The 10,000-nt window shown below is 44.6% G+C and overlaps 1 protein-coding gene across 6 annotated transcripts in view; it reads right to left on the minus strand.

The window, feature by feature from the left end:
• LOC143282978 (sperm-associated antigen 17-like) overlaps nt 1-10,000 on the minus strand; it is an 83,075-nt gene that overhangs the window by 19,295 nt on the left and 53,780 nt on the right. For all 6 annotated transcript variants that reach the window (XM_076588915.1, XM_076588913.1, XM_076588912.1 and 3 more), the window contains 6 exons: nt 9,810-9,951; nt 7,707-7,912; nt 6,796-7,098; nt 5,844-6,220; nt 2,017-2,177; nt 68-273 (listed from right to left, as the gene is read on the minus strand). In XM_076588915.1, coding sequence (XP_076445030.1) covers nt 68-273; nt 2,017-2,177; nt 5,844-6,220; nt 6,796-7,098; nt 7,707-7,912; nt 9,810-9,951 — 1,395 coding nt within the window. The remainder of the gene's footprint in view (nt 1-67; nt 274-2,016; nt 2,178-5,843; nt 6,221-6,795; nt 7,099-7,706; nt 7,913-9,809; nt 9,952-10,000) is intronic.

The raw sequence follows: 10,000 nt of genomic DNA on the forward strand, positions 1-10,000 counted from the left end.
ACCTCATCCCCCCTCTCCCACACACACAACACACGTCACACACACAGTCACTGTCACTGTCTCTCACCTGTGTCAACAAAAAGGCCTTGCCCATCTCACTCTCAAAGTAGGTGGGGACCTTTTTCCCTCGCAGCATCTCCAGACCTTCAGCCTCCTCCGCCAGTTCTCGCTGGTCCCGCTCCCAGTCGGCCTGAGTGCGCTTCGGCTGGGGGGTGGCCGGGGGGCTGGGAGGGGGTGGGGCGATGGCCGTTTCGTATGTATCTTTGATGTGGTCTGAAACGATGGATAATGATGATAACAAATCTTCTTCTTCTTCTTCTTCTTCTTCATTTGTGGGCTTGCAACTCCCACGTTCACTTGTATGTTGGCTTTTATGTGTATATCAAATCAAATCAAATCAAAAATACTTTCTTAATTAATAGATATTGATTTGTGCAATCAGAGCCTTGTTATAAACACACACATAATGTGATCAGGTACACCATAAAAATATATCAAAACTAATCAAATAAAACATGGTGATTTTATAAAATCAAATCATGGAGAATGTGTGACATCCTTCCTTCCCCAAAGTGATAACTAGATTCGCTGTCATGGTGACTGTGTGAAAACTACATTCGCTGTCATGGTGACTGTGCGAAAACTACATTCACTGTCATGGTGCCTGTGCAAAAACTACATTCGCTGTCATGGTGACTGTGCGAAAACTACATTCACTTTCATGGTGAGTATGCAAAAACTACAATCGCTGTCATGGTGACTGTGCAAAAACTACATTCTCTGCCATGGTGACTGTGCAAAAACTACATTCACTGTCATGGTGACTGTGTGACATCCTTCCTTCCCTAAAGTGATAGCCACATTCACTGTCATGGTGACTGTGCGAAAACTACATTCACTGTCATGGTGACTGTGCGAAAACTACATTCACTGTCATGGTGACTGTGCAAAAACTACATTCTCTGTCATGGTGACTGTGCAAAAACTACATTCACTGTCATGGTGACTGTGTGACATCCTTCCTTCCCTAAAGTGATAGCCACATTCACTGTCATGGTGACTGTGCAAAAACTACATTAACTGTCATGGTGACTGTGCGAAAACTACATTCACTGTCATGGTGACTGTGTGACATCCTTCCTTCCCTAAAGTGATAGCCACATTCACTGTCATGGTGACTGTGCGAAAACTACATTCACTGTCATGGTGACTGTGCGAAAACTACATTCACTGTCATGGTGACTGTGCAAAAACTACATTCTCTGTCATGGTGACTGTGCAAAAACTACATTCACTGTCATGGTGACTGTGTGACATCCTTCCTTCCCTAAAGTGATAGCCACATTCACTGTCATGGTGACTGTGCAAAAACTACATTAACTGTCATGGTGACTGTGCGAAAACTACATTCACTGTCATGGTGACTGTGTGACATCCTTCCTTCCCTAAAGTGATAACTACATTCACTGTCATGGTGACTGTGTGAAAACTACATTCACTGTCATGGTGACTGTGCAAAAACTACATTCACTGTCATGGTGACTGTGCAAAAACTACATTCACTGTCATGGTGACTGTGTGACATCCTTCCTTCCCTGAAGTGATAACTACATTCACTGTCATGGTGACTGTGCGAAAACTACATTCACTGTCATGGTGACTGTGCAAAAACTACATTCACTGTCATGGTGACTGTGTGACATCCTTCCTTCCCTGAAGTGATAACTACATTCACTGTCATGGTGACTGTGCGAAAACTACATTCACTGTCATGGTGACTGTGCAAAAACTACATTCACTGTCATGGTGACTGTGTGACATCCTTCCTTCCCTAAAGTGATAACCACATTCACTGTCATGGTGACTGTGCGAAAACTACATTCAGGCCTTGAAAACCTGCCCTGGGCTTGTGTAAAACCTTAACATAAAATGAAGCAAAATGAACACATGAAGAAGTAAATACATCAAAACATACAAACAAAACGAAATCAAAAGCAAATAAACAAGCCACCCCACCAGGGTCCACGGGTTCGGGTCTCTGCGACATGGCGGTGCTCAGGAGGTCGGAGGCCAGGATTTTCTCGTCCTCGGAGCGGGGGTCGTCGACCATCATCAGGTCCTCCAGTCGTGCGCGTTCCATCACGTACTCTGCGTACCCCCTCAGGCCCTGCTGCAGCCTGCAGTCACGTTTAGTTCACTTCCTTGTTAACCCATTCAAACCTGGAGACAGCCTGCAGTCACGTTTAGTTCACTTCCTTGTTAACCCATTCAAACCTGGAGACAGCCTGCAGTCATGTTTAGTTCACTTCCTTGTTAACCCATTCATCCCTGGAGACAGCCTGCAGTCACGTTTAGTTCACTTCCTTGTTAATCCATTCATCCCTGGAGACAGCCTGCAGTCACGTTTAGTTCACTTCCTTGTTAACCCATTCAAACCTGGAGACAGCCTGCAGTCACGTTCAGTCACTTCCTTGTTAACCCATTCAAACCTGGAGACAGCCTGCAGTCACGTTTAGTTCACTTCCTTGTTAACCCATTCATCCCTGGAGACAGCCTGCAGTCACGTTTAGTTCACTTCCTTGTTAACCCATTCATCCCTGGGGAGTTTACAGCCTCTGCAGGTTCGTTCAGTCACTTCCTTGTTAACCCATTCAAACCTGGAGACAGCCTTCAGTCAATTCCAGTCACTTCCTTGTTAACCCACTCATCCCTGGAGACAGCCTGCAGTCAATTCCAGTCACTTCCTTGTTAATCCATTCATCCCTGGAGACAGCCTGCAGTCAATTCGTCACTTCCCTGTTAACCCATTCATCCCTGGAGACAGCCTTCAGTCAATTCCAGTCAGGTTCCCCCCAGCCATGTTGCTGTGGAAAAATGAAGAAAATATACTCAAATTGATCCCTTTTTTTCTCTCTCTCTGAAAATTTACATGTGGGGGCACAGCTGGAAGGACTGTAGTAGCAAGTTTCTTTCGTTTGCAATTTGTGCAAGTTTAGAAACGTGTACACCGTTTTGATGAAATGAATTCTGATCCCAGGGCATTACTTGAACTCAGGGCTGAATGAGTTAATTCTTTCTTTTCTTTTTCTTCTTCTTTTTTTGTAACATTTTTTTCATTTGCATTTTGATAACACAGAAATTCAATGTAAACATGTACATGGGAAAGAAAAGTGGGACAAAATGGACAAAACACACACAAAAAAAGGCAAAACAAAAATGAAAAATATATAATGACACATAAACATAGCATTTTGAGGAAAACTACTGTGGATAAATCATTTGGAAAAGTCATCAAATAGAGAAAGTCATCCATACCACCCAAATGTATCACTTGCATATGTTTCAGCATATATTTTTTTATTTACTAACACTGCTCTAAGTTCTAGCTTTGCGAATGTCAAATAATGATTTTCTATTCTTGTATATGAACATTAACCAGTTAAAATTTACACCAATATTTCACACAAGATGTTTTGCAGTCTCAAGATACATATTTCAAAATTTGTGTCGCTTCTACTGAGGAAAAAAAACCCAAATACAACAACAACAACAATAACAAAACAAACTTCTGTTTATGTTGTTACCAGTCAAAGGTAAGTATGGGAGCCATTTTTTCTTGAAGATTCTTTCTTTCTTTGTGTGTGTATCATTTGTTCCTGTTTGTTTGTGGGTTGTTTGGGCTTTTTGTGGGATGCTGGAATTCTGTTTGTTAGGGAACCTCAGTCTGTCAGTTTGTTTGTTTGTACATTAACCAGTTCAGTGCCAGAGAATTTTGTAAAAAGGGCTCTCCCCTTGCCAGGGAATTTTGAGGATTCGGGGGTAATAAATCACACAAAAAAATCTAGCACAAAAGCTATGGGTGATACAGAAAGAAAGTAAATGTTTTTGTGAAGGAAAATGAGTGTAGATTCTGCTTCTGGGCTTTTATTCCCAATTAGGTTGATTGTAGGTAACTGTTCAGGCATATAAAGTCAAGACAATAATTTTTGTGCAACAAAAAAGTCTATTTCCACCTCTACATAATGACATCCATAAAGAAAAGAAACAAAATACAGCTAGAAATATCATGCCTATTGTCAGATTATACCTGTAGAAGAAATTAAAACAGGCAAAAAGTTTATGAAAACAAATCACAGCTCTTACAGACATGTAAGTAAATCATTGTCCCAATAATGACAAAGTGAGTAAAGTTAACGTAAAAGGTCAATCACAGTCCCAGAAACTGAGCTGGCAATCTTTTTGACAGCAAAGAGTCTTTGCAAGTGAGAGGGTGAAGTTCTTTGATGACATTCACTCCTTTGAAGTTGCACATGGGCCGATTAAAGTGTCTGCTGTACATCTGGCTAGCCTCCTCTTCAAACAAGTCATCCCTCTGATTCAGCGAAAATAAAGCATGAAAAACAAAATGCATGTTTCACGGCCAGTGCAGGTTCCACCCTGCGTTTCGTGAAAATCATGGGGCATTGGTGGTTGTCGATTGCCTTCTGTCTGCTTTGAAATGTGAGTTCACTCTCCCCAAAAGCCACGCCCCCTTGATGACCTCTGGCTGGCATTCAACCTATCGTCTTACATCACTCCTCTCCCTCTCCTTCCCCTTCTTCCAACACTGGCTGTGTGTATTCTGTCAGTCATAGTCAGTTGTTCAAAAACGCTGTCTGATTGGATGGACAGACTAAATTACCATAAAATGGGCAGTCAGTTTCATAGCTGTTGTTGTCAATCACCCTCGTTTTCAAACCAATTATCAGACAAGAGAGATCCTTCTCCATCGCGAAAGCTGTCCATAATCACAAGCAGAGCTTTCAGAATTGTGTAAATCTGCTGACTGAGACAATTTGCTTTACTGGACACAGTTTTCAACGCATTTGTTTGCACATGATGCAACCCCCTTTTCCACACGCATATCGTGTGGTCTGTTGGCAAATCATTATCGAGAAGAAAGAGGTCTTCTACCTGGTGTAAGTTCATTTAAATAGTATTTCTATAACCCAGACACATCAAACTAAGTATTCAAAGTCTGTCTACGTGAACTGAACCAAACTCCAATGAAGGAAAAATCGGAACATATGCAGGACGTCAGTGGACGTCTTATAGGCACTATGGCAATACTTTTTGTAGGACGTCAGCTGGCGTCTTATAGGCACTCTACTGGTTGATGGATTTCTTTGTTTGTTTTGGGGTTGGGGATGGGGTTTTTTTGGTTTTGGGGGTTTTTTTGTCACAATGTGTGCTTATCTGAAGCAAATTGTCAAATTTCCCCTTTTTTTCATAAACTGAAAAGAGTAAAACAGGGGGAAAAAGAAAAAAAAATAAGGAGAGTAGAACAGAAAAAACAGGAAAAGGAAATTTTTAAACATGAACTGAATGAAAAAAAAAAATTTTTAATGCAAGAAAGAAGATGAAACGAACAGCAAGAAATGGACAGACACACACAAAGCACAAAGAACACATGTGGATACACACACTACAGGCATAAATATACACAAACATTATACACCCCACCCCCAACCCAACCCCCCACCTGTACACACACACACACACTCAAACACACACACCTCACCAACAACAACACACACACACACACACCCCTCCCACAACTTCCCCACACCCCACCCTCACCTCCTTGCCTCCCCACCCCATCTCAAATGCACAAACATAAACACACAAACACCCCACATGCCCCTACCCTCCTTCTGCCCCCCACAAACCCCCAATACACAACGTCCCACATGCCACTACCCTCCTTCCCTCCTACACACACAAACACCACAAAATGCCCCTCTCCCCCCATTCCCCACCTCCTCCACCCCTGCCCCAACACACACACACACACACACACACACCTTTGCCGCAGATCCTCAGACACAGGTTTGTACTGCACAAACTGGCGCAGCTCCAGGGCGGAGGGGCACTTGAGGATGGGGATGCGGGCCTGTGTCTTGATGGCCCCGCCCACGCTCAGCCCCTGACCCACGTTGGTGCCAAACTTGGGCCCCGGCCGCTTCGCCTCCTTGGACGGCAGGCTGGACAGGTCGCGGGATCGGATCCCGTTGGGCACGATGGAGGCCTGGTCATAGGCCTTGAGCCAGCGCTCTGACAGGCCGCCGATGTAGGGCTTGAGGATGGTGAGGCCCACCACCCCGGGGTACTCCGGCAGGGGCTCCTTCAGCACCGCCGTGGCCGGGTTGCGCTCCGCCGATGTCAGGTACTCCGCTATGTCCTGTGGAACAGGTGTTTTGGGGGAGGGGAGATGACAGAAAAACAAAATTAAAACTGTCTGAAATGAAAATTTGTTTAAAAAATTTTTGGGGGGGGGGGGGGGGGGGGGGGGGTTGTCTTAAAAGTTTTGGGGAGAAAAAAGGGAAAGTTTAAAATGAGGAGTTATATTCCACTGATGTTTGTCCTAAATTTTGGAAGAAAAACAAAACTTAAAGTCTGGAACAAAGATTTTTATGAATAAGAATTATTTTTTTTATAAATATTTCTTCTTCTTCTTCTTCTTTGTTCATGGGCTGCAACTCCCATGTTCACTCGTATGTACACGAATGGGCTTTTATGTGTATGACCGTTTTTACCCTGCCATGTAGGTAGTCATACTCCGCTTTCGGGGGTATAAATATATCTAACAATTTGTACGCCAAGACAACAACACACACTGCAAAGAAGAATCGTCACAAAAATGTTGACACCACACCACCCCCTCTTCAGTTCCTCTCTCTCAACCCCCCCCCACACACACACACACACACGCACACACACACACACACACACCCGGTCCCCCTCCCGACCCCCCACCTGGTAGCGCAGAAGCTCGGTGCCGCTGCCGTCAGCATGGATGATGAAGAAGCGGGGGGCGTGCTGCCCGTAGCGAACCAGCTTCTTCTCTCCTGTGTTCAGCGGGTCGTCGCTGTTGTCCGACAGTTCATCGCCACCATTGGCCGGCATCACGCAGAAGTCTCCGGAGCTCCTGACGTTGAAGATGTTGCCGTCGGGGTCCACAGTCTCGCAGATGATGTCTGCGTTGTGGCGCAGCAGGTACTGCAGGTCTCTCTCTCGCAGCAGCTGCTCCATGTTCTTGTTGGGGCGTGGGTAGTACACCTTGGGGGGAGAAAATTGGCCATGAAAAAAAGGTGGGTTTTTTTTCTCTATACATGTTCTAAAGATAGAATTACATGATGTATGAAGCAAACACACACACACACACACACACACACCTGTCTCTTACTGTTTACACTGACAGTCCTGCAGTTGTGTCATGACAGTTGTGTCACTCTCACTCTTTTGCTTTGTTACTCTCTGCACAAACCCTTCTCCCAGTGAATAAGCATGCAAGCATGAACGCACAGAGGCATGCATTCCTGTGCGCGCACACACACACACACTCACAAAAAAAACAAAAAAACAATAGACACACACACAGAGACACAGACACACACACAAACAGACATATACACACACAGCAACAACAACAACACACATAACAACAACAACACACACAACAACAACACACACAACAACAACACACACAACAACAACACATACAACAACAACACACACAACAACAACAACAACAACACACACAATAACAACAACAAAGAACACACACACACACACAACAAACAACAACAAACCAACAACAACAACACACACGCACACACACATGCACGCACGAGCGAACACACACACACACACACACACACACACACCATGGTGCCCTCAGTGTCCACTTCGATACGGCCACCCCGTGCATGGTGCAGGATGTAATAGCCGTCAGGGAACACGTTGATGCTGGTGCCAGAGCCAAACACCGTCAGGTTCTCGGACGTGGCACAGTTGAACTCCACCGTGGCGTACGCTGGACACTCGATCTTCACAAACTTCAGGGTCTCCGTGATCACATCCACTGGCTCCCCTACCACAGGGAACACATCGATCAATTAGTCGATCAATTTCATTTATACACACAGCGAATAAGCTCCCCTACCACAGGGAACACATCAATCGATCAATTTCATTTATACACGCAGCAAGTAAGCTCCCCTTCCACAGGGAACGCATCAATAAATTAGTCGATCAATTTCATTTATACACACAGCGAATAAGCTCCCCTACCAAAGGGAACAGATCAATCAATTAGTCGATCAATTTCATTTATACGCAGAACGTATAAGCTCCCCTACCACAGGGAACACATCAATCAATCAATCGATCAATTTCATTTAATATACAGAGCGTATAAATGTCCACACCTAGGTTATGTGTTCACAGCACAACACCCCCCCCCCCCCCCCCCGCCCCCCATGACCCTCCTCCTCCCTACACACACACACACAAACACACAGAATTAGTAACAACAACAAACAATAGCTATCTATATGGCCGGGTAAAAAAAACAGTCATACATATGACAGTTCATTGGTACATGTGTACAAGTGAATAAGGCAGCTTCAGCCCACAAAATTAATGCAGAAGGACGAAAAAAGAAAAAGAAAGGACTGGGGTTTTTTGTTTCTTTTTTCCTGATAAGATCACATCAAACCTGTCATACCTTCTCTTAAGTTTGCTTACTTGATCGTCCTCAGAAAATAAAAATCAGTTCATTCTCAGTCTCTGTGTGTCTGTGTGTGTGTGTGTGTGTGTGTGTGTGTGTGTGTGTGTGTGTGTGTGTGTGTGCATTTCTCTCTTTCTGTCTCTGTCTCTGTCTGACTGTCCCTCTCTCTGTCTCCCTCCCTCTCTGTATCTACCTATTTCTGTCTCTCTATCACTCTCTTTCTATCTATCTATCTATCTATCTATATATATATATATATACCTTGGTCTCTCTCTGTGTGTCTCTGTCTCTGTCCCTCTTTCTCTGTCTTTCTCCCTTTCTCTGCCTGACTCTCTTTCTCACTCTTTCTCTGTCTGTATCTCTGTTTCTCTTCTCTCTCCCCCTCTCTTTCTCTCTGTGTCTATCTCTGTGTCTCAACATTGGCCATGCTCTCTCTCTCTCTCTCTGTCTGTCTGTCTGTGCCTATCTCTGTCTGTCTGTCTGTGTCTAAACATTGGCCATGCTTTCTTTCTCCCTCTCTCTCTCTCTCTGTCTCATTATTGGCTATGCTTTCTCTCTCCCTTTCTCTCTCTCTGTCTCATTATTGGCCATGCTTTCTCTCTCCCTCTCTCTCTCTCTGTCTCATTATTGGCCATGCTTTCTCTCTCCCTCTCTCTCTGTCTCATATTGGCCATGCTTCTCTGTCTCATTATTGGCCATGCTTTCTCTCTCCCTTCTCTCTCTGTCTCATTATTGGCCATGCTTTCTCTCTCCCTCTCTCTCTGTCTCATTGTTGGCCATGCTTTCTCTCTCCTTCTCTCTCTGTCTCTTTATTGGCCATGCTTTCTCTCTCCCTCTCTCTCTCTCTCTGTCTCATTATTGGCTATGCTTACTCTCTCTCTTTCTTTGTATTACTCTTTTATGTCACAACAGATTTCTTTGTTTGAAATTCAGACTGCTCTTCCCTGGGAGAGTGTGTCGCTACACACAGATTTTTCTTTTAATTTGTTTTCCTATCGAAGTGGATTTTTCTACAGAATTTTGCCAGGGACAACCCTTTTGTTGCCGTGGGTTCTTTACTTTTATGTGCACTAAGTGCAAGCTGCACACGGGACCTCGGTTTATCGTCTCATCCGAATGACTAGCGTCCAGACCACCACTCAAGGTGGAGGGGGAGAAATTACCGGCAACTGTGCCGTGATTCGAACCAGTGCACTCAGATTCTCTCGCCTCCAAGGCGGCCGCGTTAGCGCTGGGCCATCACTCCACTGTGTCTCACCATTGGCAGTGCTGCCCTCCCCGATAGGGACCTGTGTGTCCCTGTAGTAGACTGTGATGCGAGTTCCGTCACCGTGCTCCACCACCGTGGTGCCATCAGGGTAGCTCACCGTGATCACATGGTCATCACGTGTCGCCATGGTCTACCAACCAAGGAGGGGGAAAAAAAAAAGAAGAAATTGTTATTATTCA

Source organism: Babylonia areolata, chromosome 6 (assembly GCF_041734735.1).
Source record: "Babylonia areolata isolate BAREFJ2019XMU chromosome 6, ASM4173473v1, whole genome shotgun sequence".
NCBI classification, from domain to species: domain Eukaryota; kingdom Metazoa; phylum Mollusca; class Gastropoda; order Neogastropoda; family Buccinidae; genus Babylonia; species Babylonia areolata.